Source organism: Falco biarmicus, chromosome 9 (assembly GCF_023638135.1).
Source record: "Falco biarmicus isolate bFalBia1 chromosome 9, bFalBia1.pri, whole genome shotgun sequence".
NCBI classification, from domain to species: Eukaryota; Metazoa; Chordata; class Aves; order Falconiformes; family Falconidae; genus Falco; species Falco biarmicus.
The window spans coordinates 2,206,275-2,231,909 of NC_079296.1; the positions used below are offsets into that span (position 1 = coordinate 2,206,275).

A 25,635-nucleotide genomic window follows, 5' to 3' on the forward strand; every position below is an offset into this window, starting at 1 on the left:
GGAGAATATGGCTCTCAGATCAGAGATTAAGGTTAATTACTGCTCCTAGATAAACCGGAATAATGCATTTTCCCATAAACCAGAGGCAGACATTCATGTCATTTGTACACTTAATGGAATGGTAATTGTTGATCTTTCTTAGACATTTTCTTGGGAAACCAGCATGCAATTACGATGGCTGGCAGCAGTTTGTGTACACACTGTCTCTAGTCTTGGGATGAGCCAGGGCACATGGGCAGCAGGAGGTTTTCAGTCTCCTTGAGTGTACATGGCACAGGAAGGAGGCACTCCATCTCTCCTGGAACTGCCTGTGAGCCTGAAAGCCAATCCTCGCTGTAACCAACGCTAGATCCCCTGGGTTTTGAACTGGAGCACCCAAATGCAGTGTATGAACTGTTTGTCCAGTGCAGCACCGTGTTCCCAGCCCTGGACCAACAGCAAGTGGATTTTACTTACTCTCTTCTAAAACCTTCCCTAGGAAATGTGTGGAGGACAGGAAGCATTTGTCTCCCCACCACCATGAAGATTTCAGGGAAGACACCCACCAGCTGCTATCAAGGGTGAGAGCTCCACTGTCTTCTTTAGGAGAAGGCAAAAGCTCTGGCCACAGTATGGTGACCCTCTGCCTTAACTCCCAGGCCAAGCGATGCAGACTCTTGCAATCACACTGTTCAAACCCCAGGTCCCTCTGAAGAGAGAATTCACACCGCAGATTAGTAGCAGTGCATTTTAGTAAAATATCGAGCCTGTTGTCCCTGGATCCTAAACAGTTTGCAATCATCAGGAACAGCACAGGACCTGAAGGGCACCCCTGAAGATCTGCAGTGGGTGAACTCTGCATGCCTCACTTCTGTACCATAGGTAGCACACAAGCCACAGTGCAGCTGTCACATAGATGATCTCCTAGGTTGACACCAGAATGGGGCTCAGACACAAAACAGCAGGTAGGCAACAGATATGATCAGAAACTAGAGCCTTAGTAGCACCCAAGAGACATACTGCCAGGGAGAAGTCGGGAAGGAAGTCAGGAGAGCCAAGCATTGTAGCTGGCTTGAAAGCACCCAGAGTCAGACTCCTCATTTAAGTTATTGCTTTTTATCTTTCTTTTTTTGTGAGCCCCCTTGCCTGCCTTAATTGCAGTGGATACACAGGCAGCCCTGCCGAGCGGGCAGCTGCCCTGGCTCCCTGCACTGCAGATGCTATTGCTGCAGCACAAACCCACTACTCTGTTACTTTCAGATTCTCCTCAGAACTTCTGTGTTGTATTTGTAGTTTTTCTTAACATTACCATTTGTGACTGGCAGAGAGAATACTCTTGAAAATCATATTACTACTATGCCCATTTTCCTAGCTCGGTGCTGAAAGTGTATGTGCAGAGCATGCACTGAAGATTTATTAAGTGGATGGAAAATGCCTATGGAAAACAGCACACTTTGAAGGAGGCCGCAGATAACTGAAGACACTCTGATGCATATTTTATGATCTTATGGGAAAATACTTTGATTCAAACAAAAAACTTTTGTCATTTACTAAGCTGCAAGTTAAGAAAGGGAGTAAAGTTAGGGAGGGCAGACATAAGTAGGGATTTTTTTAGCTGTGCCTGCTAATTTGCATGAGTGGCATGTGCATATAGATAAAATGGATGTGAAAGTGTATATACTTTTCTATAAGAAGACTCTACAAACCCTTGCAGCTTTTCCAGTTGGAGCAGGTGTGGGAAAAGCTCACCTGAGTCTGAGTCGTCTGGGCTGACCGAGCTCAACAAGTCTTTCTCTTTTTCATAGTCACTTTTGCAGAGCAACTGCCCTTCCTTAAGAACAAATTCATCCCCTTTCCTCAGCTGTCGTTCACAAACGCAGCAGCAGAAGCAGCTTAAGTGGTAAACACACTCCAGGGCTCTCATCACAAATTCTGTTGGGGCGATCTTTTCCATGCAGCCACTGCACTTAGCAGCAAACAGCCTGTAAGAGAGAGAGGCAGTAAAGTCAAAAGGAATGTCAGATCACACACTGCATGAATTTAAATACAGCAAATTCTTTAACTACAGATCAGCTTGTCTCATGCTTTTGCACACTGCGAGACTTGCATCCTTAGTGTTGGAAACATCCCAGGCATGCAATTTATTCAAATCTCAATCCCTTTGGTCTAGAGATTCCCAAATCACCTTTGCTGGATAAAAAAAGGCTAAGGTTTGTCCTTATCTCACTGTTTTGTTCCTCTTCAAAATGAGAAACAAAAAGGAGCTCTTGGAGTTTGGATAACTTGTTCAAAACCAAATTTATTTTAATTCACCTTTTAGAGGAAGGGCCAATTCATGCTTGGTTTTATACAGGCTCTCTGGTTCAGCACTTAAACCCTATTCTGAATAGATCTCATCACTTTCCATTTTTGGTATTGTCTCTGAGGAGTCTGATAAACGAACACAGAAACAAGCATGAAAACTTAGTGCTATTGCTGAGGAGAAGACGATGCACACACACGCAATCGCACACATGCAATTGATAAAGAGAGGAGTGAAACAACACGGCTTTTCTTTGGATGTTGAGTTATTCCAGAACAACCTGTCTCTGAAGGGAGTACTGTGCATTTTAAATGGTGTGAAACATCCTTTGGCAGAGATAGGCAGTGATACAATCTGCTAAATTACCACTATAATCATGGGTTCTAGAATACACACTGTATTCCAGACTAGTTCTTATTAAACCTTTATGAACCCCCTCTTTCATCCATCATTAATTTTCTAAGATAAAGTTAGAATGATTTAGATTAATTTTATTTTGCTTTTCTAATGGCGACTGGGAATCTCCCTAAGTGAGCTTTTAGGAAGAGGGCTGCTTCAAATAAAGATAAATAACTAAGTTAGGTCCCTGTATCACACAGTGGGCTTGGCGATTTGAAATTCAGTGTCTTTTATGGCAATACATCAAATAGCAAGGTGCATTAAGATTTACATTTCGGCAACGAAATTAACACAACTGCACCCATGTATTCACAGGAAAAAAAGGAGATTCTGCCTTTTGGGATGGGGTACGCTGATTATTTTTTTTCACCCTCAAAATTACCACCTTTTATAAAAAAGGCAATTATCTTCAATTTTAGAAGGCGCAGGCTGTGGTAGTTACTGATTCCTCCAAAGCCTCCATTTTGTCTGAGCTGAGAAGTACAGCAAAATGGCAGTCACTTGCTCCTCAGCAAAATGATGGAGTCACAGAATGGGCAGGAGGGAAAAGAAAATGTAAATACAGCATCCAAAGAAAGGCTGACTGCCCAAGAACTTGTGGGCTTTCCCCATCTGTACCTTTCGATCTAATAAAAGAGATCTACACTATTAACCCTGCTGGCTCGGTGTGTACCTTTGCACAAGGTCCCAGCGGTGCATCGTATAAGCCACGCAAGGTGGAGTGGTTCTTTTTGGGGTACATAATGAATTAGTCCTATTAAAGGGAAACTGATGCCACACAAGACCCTCAGGCACTGCTAGTGAACTTGGCCATCTGACTTCATACAGTCAGTTGGGTTTATCTGCAAGGTTTTTCTTACCATGCTGTAGCTAGCAAATTCCTAAGCAGGAAATATTTTTATCTATACAGAATAAGGGTTAAAACACAAAGGGGAAAAAAAAAAGCAAACAGATTTTAAGCACTTAAAAAAGTTGTTTCTATTTAGCTGCTTAAACGTATTTGACTCAGTTTAATTAAGCTGGTATCTTTTGTCTGAAGACTGTTGTTATGATGGAGCACACTTAAAGACTCCGAAGATAGCAAATCTGTGCGAAGGCATCCGGCTCCCCTAACTGGCACCGGCCCATGTGCACCACGGCGGCGGTTAACCCGTGTGCGCCTCAGCCAGACTCAGTCGCTAGCGATGCGGAGGGCCGGGACGGACCCGACGCGCGGTGCCAGCCCCAGGGGCGGCGGGTCGCCCGGCCCGACCGGGGGGAGCGACGGCCGCTCCCGCGCCGGCAGCCCCCGCGTCTCGCATCAGCGCTGCTGGGCCGAGAAATATTGAAAAAGAGTAACTTCGGAACGTGACACGGCCCGCCTGAAAGCCTGGCAACGCCGCGGCGATAACGGCAATCAAGCCCCGGCGCTGCGGCCGCGCTGCTGGCCAAAGCAGCGCCGAGCGATGGGCGCGCTTGGCCTGGAGGCTGCTCCGGAGGGGCCGCGGCGGGGCGCCGGCCCCCAGCCCCGCGCAGGCAGCATCCCGGCCCGGCCGGCGGGGGCTGCGGGCCTGCCTGCCCCCGGCAGAGCACACCCGTCCCGCCGCACCCCGCCGGCAGCGCCGCGGAACGGGCCGGGGGGCAGCGGGCAGGGCAGCCCCCGCGGAGGCGGCTGGCGCCGGGGGGCCGCTGCCCGCCAGAAGCGGGCCCGACGCTGCGGTGAGGGGCGCAACCCCGCAGGTATGGCCGGGACTGCCCGTCTCTGCCAGGCAAACCACACGATGTGCCGCCGTCAGTGCGCGTGCACGCCCCAGTGCAGTACGGTTTACACGTAATTTGAAGTAGGAAAGCAAATTCCGCCCCCCTCCCCCCCCCCCCGGCCCTGTTTCTTCTAGCCGGGACGTAAAAGCAACCCGCTTTCTTCCCGGCCCCGTGCTGCGGCGTGTGTCGTTCACCTGGGTAGCACCTTCGCCTCGTACTGCCTTACTGAGCGTTTGAGTTCTTCTTCAAAATAAATGAGGGTTAACTCATAAATAGAAAATATTTTGTGTTATTTATTGCCAATTCACCACTGCCAGAAAGACGGTGCTTTCACAGCAGTGTTTCTTTCCAAAAGCAGCCTTTTAGTTATAACAAATTACAATTGTCGTCAATGTAGCATTAACCCATTCAAATTAACATTAAATTGGCCTGACAATACTGCATGGACTTTGTATCTTTAATTTGTCCGTTGTCAACATAACAAATTTCCACGCTCTGCACTTGGGCACTCTCTGCATTATAACACGCACTTACTCAAATACACCCCCACCCACCCCACCCATACTGTTGGATTTAATTCTGAGATTATAAAATCATTATTAAATCTATCTTATAAAGTGTTTATAGGTATTTTTTCAGCTTCCAGAGAGTAACCCAAGGTTATGCACTTCTTTTGCACAAGGCAATCTCACAACAGGAAACTAATCTTGACAAATGACCAGACTTTGATATCTGTGATCTAAACCACTGCTCATTAGACCGTTCATTTTATAAACGAACGGTAATAAACCTGTTGAGAAGTGTGGGATAGCAGGAATACTTTACAGATCACCCCTTTACAGGTTTCAATCAAAGCCATAAATTTGAAGGGGAGCATGCAGATATTCTGTGCTGAGACAAAGGCTCTGTCCCACACCAACCACATTTGAAGCAATATTTCTTTTTCTTTCTATACATTTTACAAATAATTTGCATAACTCTGACTTTTTACCCCCATGGCTGATTATCTCCAGCTCTCTTAAGTTAATGTCAAACCTCAAAATCCTTGGACTTGTTAAAGTATGTGGAGAGTAGAAATCAAATGCCTTTATTAGAAGCCCCAGGAAATCTCCGACTCCTAAGCACAACGAAAACATTCCAAAGAAAATTGTTCAAAGAGGACAAAGGAGAAAAGCAGAACAAGAAAACCTTGTTTTGAATCAGTGATTGCAAGAGTTTTATAAATAAATTCTGTTGCCTGGACAATTCTGAAAGACAACTCAATAGGTTTAGGAGTTTTTAAGTGTGTTTGCCTCTATGCCTGAAACACTTGGGGGATTCAGCTGAGCTAAAGCTTGGAACAATGGCCTATCTGTCCATCTGAGTATTTGTAATAAATGCTGTGAAGCAATTTTACAGTACTATATCATCAAGAAATCTTCACCAGCTAAAACTGGGTGAACTGAAATTAATTTTGCATATATATTAGGGGCAATGAAAACGCTGAGACATGTGGTCCTGTCCTTAAACGGTAGATGAAAATGTTCACCAGCGGAAGAGGCCATAAAGATTTTATTTGTTAGGATATCCCTGTGAAGTCAGGCTGAATCAGTAATCCTTAGAAACAACCACAGTTACATGATCCATTGTGCCTTCCTGCATGGGCACAACCATCTGGTGTTTAATACGTTCTACTGATTTATTATCTCTTGCGTAGTTATCTTGCAGTAAGTTTGACCCTGCTACACTCCTGAGAATCACGGTTCTGCTGTTTACTCTTCTGATGTCCTGACAACCCACCCTTTACCTTTCTCTTGCTCACCCAGGTCCTTCATTTCCTCCTGTCTGTGGGCAAATAGATTTTAATTGTTTTATTATAACTAATTTAATCTATGCTGAGAGATCTCCATGTGCAGTGCAAAATTTGCTGTTCATATTAAGTGTGGTTCAAGAGGTTTGTTATACAGGACAGAGGTATAAAAATAGACTAATTCAGTCAGGTTGTTTATTTACTGGACTTTTGCCATGAAGCAGTAAATAGGAAGTTATTAAGCCATGTTTGATGTATGCAAGAGGACAGATGCTGCTGTCTACCTATCAGAGATGTTAAATCATTTTCCTTTCTGCGTTACTCTGACTTTATGCGTTGCAAGAAACCACAGCAGATACCTGGCTTTTCTTTATTTAATAAATATGCAAAGATGGTGGTCACAAGCTTTTGAAAATATTGCAGCTATAGTCTCTAGCTCTGATGCTTTTCTTCCTGATAACAGCCTGTATATGACATCCCTATTGTGCCTCTATAGCCAACTGGGAGTTTGCTTCGCACTCGTATAGTAAGAAATATGTTAGAGCTGAAGTAAAATATATTATGCTTTTCACACAACTGAGTTTTATTAAGAGAAGAAATTAGAATACTAATGAATGTCATCTGTTACTTGTTCTTTGAGAGGAATTTTGATACTTCTGTCTTCTTTAGATTACATAGAATGGGGAAAACACTATGCACGGGTTTTCCGGCACAGGACTTGAATGTTTTTGTAGCATCTTACAGCTCGTGGGTGCTTATAAAAAAGAAAAAAACTGTTGCTTGGTTACACTGAATTCTGAACATTCAAAACATCTCAAATCCATTAAAGCAAAACAGAACTATTATAATTTTATGATTTTTTTAAAAAAGAAACCCTAAAAAAGAAACAATCCATTTTAATCCATTTTAAATATTTTCCCTGCAGAAAAAATAGTCACATAGTTTATTAAAGCCAATTTCATAGCTGAAACTTCAGTAAAAGAAAGCTAATTCCCTTTCACTGAGTAGCAATAAAACATGCGCAAAAATTAAAAGTCTCTAGGAAAAAAAAAGTAATATTTAGAGAGAAACTAAAACAAAGAAACCTTTTTCTTCTTCAGGGAGAACCGAAGAAAATATTTATTAACCCTCTATCCACAGGTGCTGCAGTAAGAGGTGGAAGCTTGCGTTTAAAACCATGTTTCACAATGTGCATTTGGATTTACAGATTAAAACGTAGCATATCGGGGTGCTGAGGTACTTTTTGTTCCTGTGAACATTTTACCTGTATTTTCATGAGAAGTGCTGTACTGCTTTGCAAAGGCAACCTAATGGATAGAATAATGATAGAGATCACGTGTTATCCCATGCTAAGCGAAATCTTGCTCTGAAGCTGGTGGGAGATTGGCCATGGACATCGTCAGTGCCACAAGCTCATGTCCACCAAAGATGAACCCACCAGACATGGGCCCAGGCAGCATCACAGGGTGGCCACACCCTGATGGGCTTGTGTCACAACCATCTCCACAAAAACATTACCCTTTGATTTCCTTCCCGCTGGAATAAGAGCAAAAAGATGCACTTGCCTCGACAGGAGCTGGATTTCATTCATTTTTAGACTCAGCTTCCCATTAGCAGTGGGGACAGTGGCACTGCGCCTCCCTCCGTGCCACGTGGCAGTCCCAGCCAGAGCACACCACTGGCCTCTACAACAGAAATTACTATCCCCAAGAAGTCTCTTGCCCTGTGTTAATTTTCTCTCTTTGCATAGTTTCAGCAAAGGAAGAGAGTCATCTGTGGATTGCAACTTGCCGTCCCCTCCCAAGCAGAGCTCAGGACCCTGCAGCCACTCCACTGGCGAGGGACGTCCTTGCACAGCAGCCATTCCCAGCTCCCTCCCAACACGCTGAGACAGGTCTCAGCTGCCACCCACTCTGAAGGATGGGTCTTTGGCAGGGGAAGGGATGGGGGCAGCAAAATGGTGACAGGTGATGCTCGGCACCTTCCCAAGAGCTCCTCAGGCCACTCGGTTTGGGGCTTGCCAGCTGCCGGAACCCAACTCCAGCTCCTGCATCTCCACCTCCCTTCTGCAGGCAGCCCCAGCGTTCGCTGACCACACCAAAGCTCAGGCACCGGCGGTTCTGGGGTTGGAACCATGATGCTGGGACAAATGGAAAAGACCCAATGAATGGATTCACTAAAATGCATAAGCGCACAGAATTCAAAGCTGCCATCCTAATGTAACTTGCTCAAGCTGGGCCAGAATGACCTAAAAAGTTACATCTTCCTTAACTACAAAGTAAAACATAAAATGTAAAGTGCAGAGGAGTTTCTCGCTTCAAGCAGAATGTGACAGAATGGATTCTTCTCTTTGCTTAATTTTCATCCCTTAATTGACCACTTTGTTCAACTGTCTTCCATCACTGCCACACAGTTCTATTTTATAGCATTTTTCCTTACAACACTTTGATGGAAAAATTTATGAAGAATCGAATTATTGCTGTTAGAAGGGAATTAAAACAATTTTTCATTTACAAAGTCACTGATATTGCTCTACTGTGCTCCACCTTTGGGAATCCAATTGCTCTTCTCAGCTACTCCCATTCCTCTTTATAGCACGGCAATTGCACTGTACAGATTATGGCTGCAATTTTCTCCTAATCTGTTCTGTAGAATAGAAACTGTTATAAAAGTTAAGGGCACCAATTGAATTGATGTAGCCAGGGCTGCAATTAAGAAGCCTAATGGATTAACAAAATATGATTATTTTGTTAGAATTATATATTTAGGCAGTGCAAACATTTAGGAAATAACATTATTTGTGTCTAAGAGTTTAAAAAAGGCGAAACTGGCTTCTGCTGTTGTGCTTTTTGTACAGCTTCAAATTATCCTGAAGTGCTGTAAAAGCATAGTATGTGCTGGGGAGTCTGTACTTCTGCTGCAACTCTGCTGAGCTAGGTCACTGCTGAAAACCAACGGGTTTTTTGCTTTTCTTCCTTTGGAGTTTTATTCAGTTATTTACACATATTAAACTAAATCCACCTTTATTTCCTACCTGTACAACCTCCCTGATTTTCAGCTGCCTGTGGAGGAGGCCTTATTCCACAGCCCAAGACTGCAAGGACTGCCTGGCTCCAGCGCGAGGAATATTCACTAGTCTGATGAGGCATCTTATCCTTCTTGTTCACTAAATGGCATACTGAATTTACAGTTGCCTTTGAATTTACATCACCAACAACACAGGGAAATTCTTCTAATATAATTTTTATATGAAAATTCACCCTAAAGGCCCTATAAGCAGGGAAATTGTACTGTTGGTGATTCACTGCCCTGGCCTTCACTTTTACAGAAAAAAAAATAATTGTGTGTCAAAGCAATTCAAATGTAATTTCTAAGTTATTTCTTGGCTGGCAAGAATGACTTAGGGAAAGAATTTACACAGGGCCTTTCCTCTCAACTAAGAACATTAAGAAGAAGAAACGTTATTTGCCAGTATAAAACAAAATAACTTCCTGGTGACTGCTGCACTGATGCTGTAGGAGAGCTTGTGCCCAAACCCATCAGCACAGCCAATTTAGCAACTGATTTGCAAGGGAAAGATACCTTAGTCCTGTGGTGTTAATGTCTTTACAGTGGGGGGTCTATTGCCAGCTTCTCCAAACTCATCAACACAATCTATTATTAATACCCAGAAAGGCTTTATAGTATCTTTATAGCACAAGGCAATGAAAGCTCTGTGGTGTAATCTGTTATCTATATTGCAAAAACATGTGAAATAAAACAAAACATAGACACTTCATAAACAAAATGTTTCATCTGTTACATCTCTCTGCCTCTCCTATATATAAAGCAGTAGGGTGCAGGAAAGGCATTCAGAGAGATTTGCTGTTAGATGTGGGACTGGCTTCTTTTTAAATTTTATGTGTAATGTGATAAACTTTAGACTGAATGAAAATTTCTGCTTCTTCCACTACAGTGAAAACATTGGGATTTTTGCAAAATTTGTCTGCATTTGACTTGTAGAGCAAAGGGTCTTAGGACCAAAATACAGCACCTAAAAATTCTAAAGGTAAGCTCTTCATGACAGAGCGATGAGCTGGCCAACACAAGGTAGGGATGCAGTGGCAGCAGGGTAAGGAGGGAGGTGCGATCTCTGCTCCCGCAGCGCCTGAGCACGGTGTCCAGGCAGGGGCAGGACCAGGTATTTGTGTCGGGGGCATTGCCATGGAAAGGGCTGAAGAATTTGTCTCCAGTAAGCAGCCGCAAAACTGGCATCTTCCTGGAGGCAGTTATTTCTTTGGGAAGCATTCAAGAACAGAATTTGAGCAGAGTTGGATCTTTTCTTCTGTTATTCAACTACATGTCAATATTTTATATGAAAACCTCAAAATTATCCTCCACTTAGTCCCTAGGAAGAGACACAATTAGAAATATAATTTAACAGCAAATAAGTAAACACACAGTTTCAAACCCAAGAAGATTTTGTTTTGAATAAACAGATTGTGGCAAAGATGAAACTGAGAAGGGGGTATGGAGAAAGTTTTGTATACTTGGTGCATGTAGGTTTGCAATACAGTAAGAACCAAAAAAGCCCTCAGCACAGGCCTGTGTCTTATTTCCCAGATGCCCTTTTATTTTCTTTGCCTGTTGAAAATAAATTGTTCTTTTGTAGTGTTTCTCTTCAGTTCAACTGTCAGCTATTATTTTTCTATTTCCTTTTTTTGTCACTTTGCATTATTTTTGGTGCTGTAATTCCCATTTGTTCCCACTCCTATCTTCCTGTCTCCCATTGTTCCATTTTTTAATCCCCAGTTTTACTCTTCTTCGGCTCTTTTTTGGCCCTTTCTCAGTAGGGTTTGAGAGAATACCCAGGCGTGACTCCCTGCTATAGCAACCACACCTCCCCAGGAAAGCCACAACAATCTCTTCGGGAGGAGGAAAGTCTTTCACAAGCTGGCAGCAAAAGCAAATCCTTCTTCAAGGAACAAGAAGGATTAGCAGAGAGCAGTGGGCTGCAGACTTAACCCTACCCCTCATTTCTTTAGAGCACCAGTCACTCAGAACCCTGCTGTGATGTACAATTAAACAGAACCCAAAAAAATCCTGAATGACACAAGAGCCGGATTGTGTAAAGGTTTAATTCCACTTTAATACCTTTCCAAGTTCAGAACTCAAAGATAGCAATTTAACCCAAGAATCCCCATCTGAGCATGAAAAGTTGCTGCTTGTCTTACAAAAAGTCCCCACTATATTCTGCTCTAAATCATGCTCTATTAGTCTGACCTTTAATGGATGAAAAATTCCTACCCCACCCCACCCCCAATAATCTCACATATTTTCTCTTTACTGTCCTTCTTTCACAAACTTTATTCTTCTGATGAGACAGAAGAGTCTTACCAGAGGCACAGAGCTTTGGGAGAAACTCTGTAAACAGGACCACTGAAAAAGGAAGAGGAACACTAAAAAGAACCCTAAACCAAAACCCCCAAACTCAGGCAACTAAAGGTGTGTTGTGAAACATCCAGGAATGAAAATTTATTCTTGTAATGTGGACTCACTCTTATTACCATCATGTCAATTACCTATTATTAATATTATGATGGAAAATAAATAGCTGTCTTAATACAGGCTTTTCTGAAGACTCCAAACATCTGATTCATCTTTTTTAAGTTAATGAACAGACTAGCCTAGTTATTCTAGTATGGATGATTACTATAGTTGCTCTATAAAGTGAATTTTTGGATTAACACGGAACTACCAAAAATCTCCTAGCTTCTGTAAGGCCAAATATGGCTTGACAGACTCCTAAAGACTTAGCTACCGGCATCTGTGTTTGTATTCAGGTTTTGGCAAACCAGACTTGCTAAACCCCCAAAAAAAGACTTACCAATAGGCAAGGCCCAAGAGTGCACCCAGACCCTCCTTTTGCCTGGAACATTAGCACAGTTTTTAAGTTATTCCAGCAGTTAAACATATATCACACAGGACACTTCCACATGTGTGAAAATGAAATCCCATTAGACACCAACAACATTATTAGGCATGCAAAGAGGATTATTTCCTTAAGCTCACAAGACTGAAAGGTTTGTCTAAACATTTTATTAACTTTTTCAGAATTTCTTTTTAATTAAATGAAAAGTTGTAAGCAGGGCAAAGCTGGAAAATACCACTGAACTTCTGGCTATATGTGAATATATATATATTATACATGCACATGGACATGCACACGTGCACATACAAAGAGGAAAAAAAAAGATATGCCTGTTACAAAGAAAGTATACAAAATCCCCACCACATCCTATCAGTACAACATTCCTTTATTTTGGCAAGAAAATTTGTATGGCTTGGAATTGTTCTATAAATGCATGGAAATATCCCATGGTATTCCTGAGGGTTCCACAAATGTTTCCAAAAATTAGGTGCTTTGTTGAATATCTGGCTGAAAAAAATCCTGCTCTGACTGTACTGTCCTTTCTACAACATCAACAAAGCAATTTTTTTTAGAGTATTTGCTGAAACAGAATGAAGTTGCTCACTAGTAATTCTGAGGTTTTTAAGATCATCTGTTCAAGATAAAGGAGGAGAAACTGTGCAAGTTTTTGCTTTAAGTAAGTGAAATGGAGAAAACACCCTGACACCATCAGGAACAGGATTAGGCCCTCATTTACAGGTAGGAAGAGTTTCAAAATGCTTAGCTTCATTGAGAAGTTCGGTCCTAAATCTATTTTCGACTACTCCCCCTCAGAACCCCCAGCTTTGACACAGAAGTGGTGTTAGCAGTGTCTCAATTTGCTGTTGGAGGGAAAATGATTCCATTTTTGGCTCTCACATCAACGCACCACAATTCACACAAGAGCTTGCACGGGAAATTCTGCGAATGCCACAGGCGACGCTGCAGCGCATGCCTGCACGTGCTACCTGCTAGTCGCAACAGACACGTCAGATGGGCACGTAAGGGGCATGGCTGATCTGCACATTTCTCTTGTTCTCATTTCACTGACAATAGGCATTAAAATATTTAAGATTTGCTTCTAGCACAGCACCAAGCAGGCAGGAAATGTAGAAGCTTGGGTGTACAAGTTAATGAAATATGGTTGGGTGAACATAAGCTCTTCATTTAGACAATAACAGTTACCGCTGCAGTTTCTTTGTACCCACTTTATGAAAGTCATAAACTCTCCAAAGAAAAGCATGAGCTATTTTATCCTGATGGTCTTTGACTCCCTCTCACTACCTGCTGGTGCAGTTAGAAAGTATGAACAGCCTTTGAACAGATTAGGACCAAGTTAAAGTGTGACAACATCTTAAGCTTTCTCCACATGTTGCCAGTGATTTCCAACTAAAGATGTTACCCTCATCACTTCTGCCACAATGATAAGAATCTATAGCCCACTCACTTGAGGAGATAAAAGCAGTTTAGCTGGAAGTATAAAGTACTCTGATTTTCTAAGCTGAGCAGCCGGCTGTCCCAACCTAGCCAAATTTTTCCTCTACAAAGCACAAAATCCTTATCATTAGGGACTTAAGCTGCTTTTTATTTTGAGACAAAAAGAATACTGTTTATTGGCATCCAACTCAAACCAGCTGTAAACAGTTGCTTTGATGAAGAAGCAGCTACAACTTCAGTATGCCCGAAGGCACATACCCACTGAGTGTCAATCATTAAAGGAAGAATGTAAGGTGTATACAGGGTCAAAAGAAGGCCAAGGGACATTTAAGACCTCAGGGATCCTGGATAGTCCGGTTTGCCTTTAGAACCAAAAGATGACTTTCAGCTATTCTGCTGCATGACTTTTATCTCCAGAGGCAGCTCTGTAGCTAGGCTCAGCCTTGAGTTTACGCGCAGGAACAGCAGACTTGCCGGGTTAGGCTTTTCTCCCCAGTGTGGCCGTGGAAGCAACATGGTGAACTTTGATTTGACAGAGCCTAAACAGCTGCAGAATGCTGTACCTCATGACAAACTCAGGATCCACGCAGAAGATTCTGACAGCAAAAGTTCTGCTTTTTTCTATAGGTATTTGAGGGCAGGGCACTAAGTAATTTCAGTTCTTGTATTGACCCTCCTCATAACTTATCTCTTTCATCAAGAACCACTTTACCAGCTGCATCAACTGTTTAAGTTGGAGATGCCCCATCAACCATTTTGGTGTAAGAAGTATAAAGTTGTTGTAGAATTAAAGATGAAATAGCAGGAAGATGAGAAAATTAATTAAGAATAAGTCTGAGAACCAACAGCAATGGCTCTGTCATGAAACATGTCTCTACAGTTATAAATCCTCATGTAATCAGATACACACCAGCAAAAAGGCCAAACTTCAGGACAAGAGTGTCAAGAGGGCCTAGGCAATTCACAGATTCTGTCTGGAAAAGAGTCGCTCTTGGATGTGGACTTGGAAGGGGTTCGTAGTCATCAGAAGAATGCAAAATAGTGCCGTTTTTGTCATATAGCTCACTCTGAAAGTACCAGCTCTGTCCTGTTTCCCAGCGTGGGCTAGCCCAGTCACTACTGTCAGCAGTTACATTAGGTCTCAAGCAAATAAATGCACAAATGGTGTGGGTTTCCTGCTTGTTCACATTATGCTTTTATGTCTTCATACGGACAGCAGTACCTACTGAACGCTTTCTAAACACAGAGGAAATATGCAAATCTGCCCCCAGAAATGTAAATTTAAGAGGGAAACGGTCATGGCTTGCAAGGTGAAATGGCTCAGTTGTTGATGGGCCCCTGATTTCTCAGTTGCAAAGTTCAACACAAGTGAGGAAAAAAAGCCCATTTCTTACAGATTCTCCATAACTAAGTTCACACCGTCTCCATTCACATCTTCCCTGACACAGACAATTTAAAAAGGCTAATTGAGGGTGCAGTAAGGAGGTATCATGCTGCCTGGCACCGGTGCTGGCTTTGGGTACTGGCACATCCTCCCTCAGCCCCAGCTTCTCTGGTGCACAGCCACCTTCCTGGCCCCACATATTAATATCACCTCACTGCGGTAGCATTTACCCCAAAACCAATGGTCTGAAACGTGCAGCAATGCAGATTGGAAACGCACTCACTGCTCCCCAGGACTCAGGGAACTGGCACTCCGCAGTGACAGCCAGTGCCCAGCACTGGGACGAAGCGTTCCCAGACCCACCGCTGGCTTCAGGGCAGCCTGGGGTGAGCCTCACAGGCCTTGTGCCGCTGCCTGGGAGTCAGCTGGGTGACCCTCTGCTGGCTGATCAGCACACTGTACGTGGAGTTAAATACTGAGGCCAAACCTGAGGCCCCCTTCACGGAAAACTCCCTCTTACACTCTCCATGAATCCTCTATAAGTAGAAAGAGACAGTTCTCTGGAACCCCCTCCCCAGTCCAATGCTGAAACTATTTGTAAACCCATGTTGTGCTCCAGGCTCAGCCTCCTCAGCAAGGCACCACATACGAGATGCACATTCCATTCCAGTAGAAAATAAAAGCCTAAAGAAATGCGCAGGTGCAGCTGAGGAAGGGCTTAAGATAGCATCATGGACAGTGGTGACACCAGGGGAGGGACCTGCAGAGTACGGACAGCCCTGGGGTTGATCTCCTGCAAGACTCTCAACCTGGGGGAACTCTGGAGCGTGGACAAATCCAGCAGACCCAGTGCAGAGTTGCTGCTCAGCTCCATCGTCATGGCACCGTGGCAGGGCATAGCTGGAACAGACAGCACTTCAGGCAGTGGGTGCCACGCTTCTGCATCCCTGCAGCACTACCCAAGCCCCATGATGCAGCTCCATTTGCAACCCTGCTTGTCTTGTGTGGCTGTCTGCAGCCTTCCCACTGCTCATGCAACTCCTCCCTGCCACAGCTACATAAACATTCACAGCCTGAACAGTTTAAGAGCCACAGCCCACGGCCCACACCTGCACGCATGCCAGTCTCATGGCCAAGACTTGCCTCCCATAGCCAAGAAACACAGAGGCCCCAGGCCAGTCCTAAGCCCCAGCGCTAGTCTCCTGCAGGTGGAAGGAAAGCAGAGCTCCTGCCCTGTGGCGTGCTGGAAAGAACAGGCTTTCTGAAGACCAGGCACATGGATGCAGATGTCCCTTGTCATGGGGGCAAAGATGGTCTGGGGAAGCTTGGCCACACGTGCGTAGAGCTTTGTGCTGCAACCAGACTGACATGGACCCTTACAGAGGTTAAACGCTAGCAGCTCTGGGCAGCCCACGAGGGTAGGCTGGCACCAGCTGCTAGCCCTCTGGCCACCTTTCCTTCTTATCAGACCCTCTGCCTGGTGGACACTGACATCTGACTGTTGGTCCAGGCTGCTTCCCATTCCCCATCTGAGGCACAGCGAGAGAGCTTTCCTGAAATGAGCAGTGGTGCAAAGGGTTTCAGCACTGAACGGCAACGCTGGTCATGGGGTTGTGGAGTTTAGAAAGAACTGAGTGACTGTTTTGATGTGAATTCAAATGCTATGTTAACTTAGCTACCAGGTGGGCCAGGCTCACCAGATCTCATTCATGCCACACGAGCTAGAAGGGCTACCTGTTTTATAGGGAAGGGTTATTTCTGTAGAAGACACTGGTGCCACCAGAGATGTGTGGCTCCTCCAGGCAGAGGCCTCCTCAGCACCTCTTCCTCCTCCCAAGGCTGGGAAGATACACACCAGTTTTACCAGTTCCTCTGGCAGACACAGGGCACATGTCCCTGCCCACATTCTCACAGAAATCAGAAACAGATACCCTTGTTTTGGGGATTCAGTTCAAAATTGCTGCCTGAGCTTGGAGCCCTCTTCCTGGGCTCTTGCCAACCCCACAGCCTCTCCCTGGCCATACCGGTACCCACAGCACCATCCCCCTGCTGCCCACTCCCACAGCCAAATCAGGAGCCAGGCTTTCCTGCTGCCGCTTGCCCTCACCCTTTCACAGACCTCATCCACAGGAACATCTCCAGCCCCTGCTGCACTGGTACCTGCCTTGCGTTCAGCTTCTGAACATCCAAATGATGCAGCTGCCTCTGCCAGGTACACCTCACGCTGCTGGAATTGCAAGAATTATTTTGGGCTGGCATGACAGGCAAAAGACAGTAGAAAGTTTGTGGCACTGTTAGATTATACAACATTACATACCTAGTATAAAAAAATTAGTCTTTGCAATTCATTCTGTTAAGAAATTTTCCTGCATAAAACCTCATAAAACCTTTTTTAAAAGAGACAGTACTTCATCTTTATTGTCACGTTGATATCTTTATAAACTTACTCTGGTGATCTATAGGAAAAGCAAACCAGACAGCTCTGTATTTATGGGCATATTTTAAAAGCCTCTTATATTTAACAACTGCATTTAGCTGCGTTAAGTGCAAGTTGCAGTAATAAAGGCTCTGCACACTTCGATGCTAAATTAAAAAAAGTTCTGCTGTTCAATAATACATAGATGCTGTTTTTTTCATTACTCTTTAATATCATTTCCATTTAGTTTATAAATAATTGTAGCTAGCTAATGAAACGAAATAAAACCTGCCTCCAACCCATTCCCTAGAGCAAACTAAACTCCTCTTTTTAAAGCTTCTTAATCACCGCCCAGTTCTTACAAAATTAGCATAGTAATGGGCTTTAAATTGAGCCTCTTTGTTTTTTAATTAAGCTCCCAGCAGGTAAAAATAAAACAGATTATTGAAGAATATGCCAACACTAATAGCCTGAAACTCTTTTGACAATTAAAAAGATCCCATGTTAACCCTTTTGAGGAATCCTGCATGCTAATTAGTCACTCTGAGGCCCAAATCCATCAATATTCCATCTAGACACCTTGTAAAGTTGAGATGGTGAAGCTGATCTGTGCCGATACCCGCTACCATTTCCAGCAGAGAGGTGGGGCACAACCTCTGCTGCAGCAGGACCGTGCGGGAGGCCCTGACGTACAGGCCCACACGCCACCGCTCGCAGGTGCCAACACGGTGGTTTGTGCTGGACACGCGTGGGGCAGCGCCCAGAGCTTGGCCTCGCAAAGCCGTGGGGCGACGTGTGCTCCGGTGCCCGCGCCACACTCCTGTGGCTGGCTGGCCTTGCCTGGCCCCGCTGATCCCGCAGCATCCCAGCCCCAGGGCCTCTGCCTCAAGCTCCTGGCTCCCTTACAGCTCGCTCTGGGGCTCAGAGCCCCCCTCTCACCCTCCTAACGCCATGCTCACTGCTTAGCGATGCCTCCTTGGAGCCTCTGCTGCATTTTGTACAAAAAAAATTAGCTGGATGCCAGAGGTAGCAGCTCTGTCAGCATTTCAGCCCCTGAGGCTTATTTGAAGTGTCTGCCTAGCAGCCAAGTGCCCCAAACATGCCAGAGACACAACTACTCTTTTTTTGCTTAGCAACATCAAACTGCCCAGAGGCAAAGGTAAATCTTAAGCAGAACAAGGAGGTTAAGAAAGAGCAATGTCGAAGCCATGCTGTGGACTGAAGCGATTCTCTGGGAAAATTTACTAGATCTTGCTGGCAGCCTGGAAATAGGAATAGCACTAAGTTTCACTGTTAGCCCTCTGTCAAATATTTGGAAACCTCCTTCTGAGTCCCACACTTTGACGCTTGAATCAGACACTGAAAATAGAGTGTGAAGTGCTGGCTGCACTCTGCTTGCATCCAGCCAGGACTATTAATCCCTCGCTTTCAGGAGTGCTGTGTCCATCCCCAGAAATGAAATCAACAACATGAAAAGCCCATTCATTTCCAAGAACGCTGATCACTCTGCCTTCTTCAGAGACTTGCAATAAATGGTACCAAATGCTCTTGTGTACTCAGTAAAACCCTGTCAGGTCTCAGGCAGCTGCAGTAAGTACTGTCAGTTGCTGCTTTATATTACACCTTATACCGCCAAGGGTCAGCATGATGGAATTAGGGGCCAACAGAGAATGTGATCAGATTTAAGGGCAGACTCCAGCCATGAATATATGCTGCCTTCTTTCACTGCAGCGTTTGGGAGCCTCTGACATGTGTCCTAACATTTCATTTTCAAAGATACATGACATTTCTTGTGTCTCTTAACAGATACCAGGTAATTTGGAGAAAGAGGGAGGCCCTTTGCTTACAATGGAATATAAATTCACTAGGCAAAGACCTTCATTCACCCTCTGTGCAGGGACAAGCATTACAAACTTCACTGGGCACCTCTGGAGCGTGCCCTGTCACAAATAAATATCACCAACAGAATCATTCAAAACAATGTAAATCCATTCACAACTGAATTAACTTCCCATGAACTATCCTGGAGTAGATCACATATAATTTCTGTAAGACCTAGAGAGGCTGAGCTGCAAGATGGTGAAGATGACTTAGAGTTTGTTAGATAGGATCCTTGGTCCCACAGCCCCTCTCCTCACTGCCTCTGCTGGGCCAGATGCAAAGACAGCTTATGTGTACAAAAATGCTAATTCCTCCTGGTACCATTTCAGTTATGGGACCTCTCCAGGAATATATTTTCTTTAAAGCAGAAAGCTGCAATGTTGGGAATAAGCTTGCAACATTTTCAGCACATCTGGTTAAGAACAGCTGGAGAGGCAATATGCAATACAAACATCTTTATCCTTGTGCTTGAGGTTTGTCAGCTATTGGTGGGGTTCCAGGATGGCTAGAGAAGAGAGCAGCGACCTGTGAGGGAGGCGTTCCTCAAACTCCCACAGAACTGACTTTAGAGAACGCAGAACCCACTGCAGCAAACAACCAACTCCAGCCCTTTGTGAAAACTTCCTAGCAAACTGAGGATAACAATTCCCTATGCCTATGAGATTTATACTACAGATGTCAAGCTGGAAAACGTGCCTACATACATTTTTCATTACAAACCTTGTGCCATGTCACATTGAACAAGCTATGTATGAAAATGTGCTGGCATAACCATTCTGTAGACGTGCTTTCATCCCGACACATCTCAAGAACATAGAAATACAAGAGGAGCTCAGCACAATGGCGCATTTGAAAATACTTCCGACTTTTTTGACAGTTTTTACTAGGCCCAGAGACATTCCTTACTATATGAATAATCCCTCTCCCACCACAGAATCAGTCAAAATGGAAGAAACTTTTTTCCCTGTCTAATCCTGACTGGTTTTCAGCTGTGGCTGCAGATGGAACCACAATGAACCTACCAACTTTTGCTCTGCGTGCACAGGCTCTTATCTCCACTGGTGGCTGACCTTTTGCAAATGCGATCCAAGGTGACCTTTTACTATTATTGCAGCAGTAAATGCAGTTTCTCAAGGAATTCTCACTGGAGCATGTCTTACATTAGCAGTTGGTATGCATCAGAAAATTCAACTTCTCTGCTGCGCAGGATTTATTAACACAACTATCTCTATAGAGATACACAATTTTATATGAACCTTATATGAAAGTAGCATTATTATCACCAAGCCACTATCAAGTAGCACCTTTCAATGGGCAGTGCAGCTGTCCAAACAGTGCCTGTTGTACCTGGGTGGCATATAGGTACTTGTTTACTCTCCTCCAGCAGAATACACAGAGGTAATTCTGGATTTCATCACTGTCCCCTGTTTTATGCTTTATATTCAACCTCTCAGGAAATCGGAGAAAGGTATTATTTCCTAACAAAAATATCTGTCATCTGATCATGGCTGGCAGCTTCAACCTCCCACCACCACCACCACCACCAAATGAGTGCTTGTGTTTAATGTCTCCTTGGAGGGAGTGTGCTTCATACTGGCAAAGAATAACATGGTTTCTTTAGGATAAAGAATATCCAACCATTGCTTGTTGAAAGCTCACGCCATCCTTTGTCTCATAATGAAGCTGGACTTACTGATTGCTCGATAGGAAAAAAGAAAAAAGGCTACACACGGATTTTTTTTGTTTGAAAATCAGACTCTTGACAGATCAAAATGTCAGTCCAGAACCAACTCTGCTGACCCAGGCAAAGGGCTCTCACATAACTTGGAAGCACTCTCAGAAGTTACCAAACCCAAATAACAACAACAACATGAAAAGAACAGTGTTTGGATCGTAATGGGATTTTAAGAGTTCAGGTATGGGGAAAAACATATCTGCAAAAGATCAAGACCAGAAATCGGACAGCAGTGCCACAGGCTTCAGTTTTTCACCACACACTCCTTCCTGCACCCATCTGGTTCAGTAAAAAAAATTGCACAGCCTTGTCCATGCTGATCCACATATTCAAAAATGGGCACAGATTTTTTCACAGCACATTTTTTTAACCACTTCCAGACAGCACCTGTGAAGCCTTGTGGGGCTCCAGAAGTCCTCGCACAGCTTTGCTTCGCTCCTGTGCCACCAACAGCCCTGATGTGGGCTGCCAGTGACAAAGACTGCTTTGCCCACCAGCTGGGGACAGCCGCATTTCCCAGGGGTCTGAAGGGGCTTTGAAAAGCAGTTTCCAGCTGCGTGCTTGCCACAGCATCAAGCCCAGCTGCATACAGCTAGCAGGTGAGAGAGATCCTACACCTTCAGCAACTCCAGCTCATGTTTTCTTACCAAAAAATAATGAAACTTGACAGCAGCAAGGAAACTGATAGGACAGGGCTGGCTTTGAGCTAGCTGCATTTGTTCCTGCTGGTCTTCTCCAGTCAGAGCTCTGTGTGCTGCCACTCGTTCTCCTCTCACCCATATAGCGGCACCTTTAATGCCTCTGAGCAGGTGGTGATCTAGAGCATCTCCTGTTCTGGCCCCTGCACCATCTGGGCTTAACAGGGGAGGGAAACAAAACTTGGAGAAAGGCTTAGAAATTTCTGGCGGGGATGACCCCAGCATTCCCAGCGTAAGGGCCACCTCTGCATAGATAAATACAAAAAGGAAGGAAGAAGACACAGAACGCAGTGAAGATCAGAGAGGGACCTGGGAGAAGACAGTTGTCATGTTGTGAGGGACTGAGGTGGGGCTATGCAAGAAAACAGTTATTGCCAAATTGGAGATTATCTACGTGCAGATGAATGAGGCTGATGATTTAAAGATCCCTGAGCATTTATTTTGCTTGAAGACAGAGCAGTGCTGATAGCATTGCTCCCCACTTTGAACACCTGAACTTGTTGAGGGAACCTCCTTCCAGCTCATCTTGAAGACATTTTGCAGTAAAACATTGGCATTTCCAAGGAACATTTGCATTCTCTGAAAAGATGAAAGTTCTTTTGGCCAGCAGGACATTGTCTCATGGTTGTACACTCTGAAAACCTGTGTGGGCTAATACAAATGACTACATTTTACCATTGAATAAATTTATGCACTTTAATAAAATCCACAGCTTTCATATGAGTAAATCAATACAACAAAAATAATTTGGCATGAAAATGCTCACAACAAACCCAATCAGCTACTCTTCCACACTCTGAGACACATATCTAAGCGAGATGACAGACCTGTTGAACCACTAGAGTTGCACAATCTCATTTGGAAAATGTACATGCATTTTTATTTCCAAATTCTGTCAGAACTGGGAGAAAAGATTGTGCAGGTTTGGTAGTTAATAGCACAGGACAGTTCATCATTTTCCAAACACAAGGCTCTGGAAAGAAGTTGAAATACCAAGATTGTTGCAGGTCACCTGCAAGGAGCTCCTGAGCTGGTCAAGAAAAGATCATGTGCCTTCGTGAATAAGTACAGGATGATCAGACTAACAAGATGCCTTTCCAAATGAGCCCTTACTGATAAACATTACTGAATTTAGGAGAAGGGTATCATGAAACCTACCAACAATCCCATCAGAAATCATACATACAGAGAAATCTTGGGGTGACACTGGCAGAAAACATAAAACAAAAAGGGGAGCACCTAATTCAGATATAATGAAGATGCAAGCAGGTCAGTGCGAGTCTGTGCATTTGCACTCTAAAGCTGGTGTACACCAGGTAACAATCTGCCCTAAGTTTCTACCATTTGTCAGTTCATGAAAAATTAGTAAAAGCTCATCAGTAACTTGACAAAACCCCTAGCTTTTCTTGAAGAGACTCTGCTCCTGATTTTTTTAAAATCGTCTTATAGTGAAGACTAGGATTAACCTATAAATACAAAAAATTGCAAAGGAGTGGTTTCTGGAGTAACACAGGGACGTAGCCCCAGCTGCTGAACTGCACAGCCTCTACATACATGAGAACTGGAACATTTTTGCCTTGTTATGGTGAAACCACAAAGCAGAGAAAAAACAGTGTGTGGGTTGGTTTGGGGGGTTTGTTTGTGGGGTGTGTGTTTTCCTTCTCTCCTGCCCCTTGGTGAGACAGCAGAGACTTGATGTGCTGCTGTTCTGTTAGTTTGTAAAGAAATTATGCCCTTACTGTCATTATTTCCTGAAGGGAGGTAGACAGGAGGAGGAAGGGGATGGGTTCTAGTTTTCTGTGCCAGAGAATACCAACACAGATGAGGTGCTACAGGAGAACCCTTCAGAGTGCTCTGCCAAGGGTGATGATAGCTGACAATCAGGTCAAACTGCATGGACAGAGAGCACCTATACAGCACTGACTATCACTCCCACATTAGGAAGGGGCAGGGACTCAACCTAGAAATATTAAGAGGGAATAAAAAGGGAAGTGAAATTTTGGTCAGCTCAGGAGAGGAAACAAGAGTCAGACCTTTGTGTTATGTCAAATATCATGTTATCTATATAGGTTTCAGAGATACACCTCCACAGTGTGTAATTGTGCACTTCTACAGACTGCACAGACCTATAAACCTTGAGGCATTTTTGCGTGCATGCATATCTAAATCGCAACGCATTCCTTTGAGTCCTGTGATGGAATCTGTACAGAAGAGTACAGATCTCCCAGGTCTGCAGCACCCTGCAAAACCTCTGGCTGTGCTGCAGCAGTGCCCGCGGGCTCACCAGCACTGGCTGTCCTGCAAGTCTGTTCTTAGTGAGCAGGGATCATCCCAGCCCTGCACCTCTCTCGTTAATTGCTCATGGAAGACATTTCTTTACTACCCTTTATTTAATGATCATCCGCCACACCCCAGGCAGGCACAAGGGTAAAGGCGTGACTTTTCACATTTCTGCTGCTTAAGTCTATTCAGAAGAAATCTTTAACTCCCTATCACCACAACATACTTTCTCATCCCACCATTGCACCCCCTCTCATTTCCCCCTCCAGCTGTACTCCACCCCATAAGGCACTGTGACTCTAATGCGGTATTTACCTCCCGTTCACTGCACGCTCTTTGCCCGGCTTTTCCACGTATACTTTAAGCTCTTCCTGACAGCAACTTTCTGCTCTCCTGTGCTGTACAGTGCCGAGCACAGCAAGCTTAGGATCACTTCTGTCACAGCCATGACTAACAGTACTGATCTAAGCCAGCAGCGAGCCTGGGAAAGCCAAGGCTGAGGAAGCAGGACGGCTGCCCTCGTGTTGCGGAGCAGCTGTGCAGGAGCCTGTCCCGCTGGTGTCCTGGCATGCAGCGGCCAGCGTCACTTCTCCCGCTGATCCGCAGTTGTGCCCTGCTGACAGTTACACAGGGAGCAGGGCTACGGCTCCTGTATTTTTCTTGCTTATTATATAAGCTGACTTTGGTCATCAGCTGCCAACTGGCAGAAAGAGAATAGGATAAATGCACGTAGAGCTGAACACCAAGCCCAGAAGTGTCATTTAGTGCCATAGTCCCTTTTGCTCCCATGCACACATCAGTATTTGACATTTCACAGAATGTATCGGTCAAAACTATTACCTAATTGCAGTAACGATCTCTTGGTTAAGAGCAAACTCTTCAAGCCCTAGTAATTTCAACTGAATCCATCTACCTTTGAACCTGTCATTTCTCATAGCATGACTTCTCCTGCCACCCCATGAAGCATACATGCCACATCCTCCAAGTCCATCCTCTAGCTGACCCACGTCAGCCCTCAGAATCCCAGAGGTTTTGAGATTCCCATTAAAAAAACCAAATTCTGGACAGCTTTGTGCACAGGACAGACCTAGCAATGACTCAGCAAATGATGTTGTACATCTGAAAAAGATAATTAAAAAGTAGCAAAATATGTCTCTCCTGCACTCAAGATTGTCTTCAACTTTTCTCTCATATTTTTTAAGCAATATTTTCCAATTTAATTTTTGCCTATCTTAAATTACCTGAAAGTGAGATAAACTATGCATAAATATTTTATTAGACTTGGCAATTTGCAAATTAGAAAAGTTTGAACTTAAACATAAATTAGCTCTCAGCCCCCCAGAGAACTGCCCACATGATTTCCCAACTACTAAACACTGACCCTCAGCATTCTTCTGCTCTGGAGAAGCTGAATGCAATTCCTGACTTGACCCTGTACAGACAGAGAGTGAGACAGGTTAGGGCTTTAAAAGCCAACCTGGAAAGCAGGCCTCCTTTGGCTGTCGATGGAAGTATAATAATTTTTAAAAACCTTTCAATGTAAGTGACAGACGGAAGAGAGGTATGAACACTACAATTTCCACGCTCTGAAACAGTGACTCTGATTGGGCTTATAGCCCTGTAGTGGTTTACTTCAGCAATTCTGCCCACTCATCTCACAAAATAA

The 25,635-nt window shown here is 44.1% G+C and overlaps 1 protein-coding gene across 1 annotated transcript in view; it reads right to left on the bottom strand.

Annotated features, from left to right (window-relative positions):
* Positions 1–25,635, bottom strand: part of LMX1B (LIM homeobox transcription factor 1 beta) — a 107,769-nt gene that overhangs the window by 12,067 nt on the left and 70,067 nt on the right. Inside the window, exon 3 of the mRNA XM_056353033.1 lies at positions 1,729–1,961. Within this exon, the coding sequence (XP_056209008.1) occupies positions 1,729–1,961 (233 nt within the window). The remainder of the gene's footprint in view (positions 1–1,728; positions 1,962–25,635) is intronic.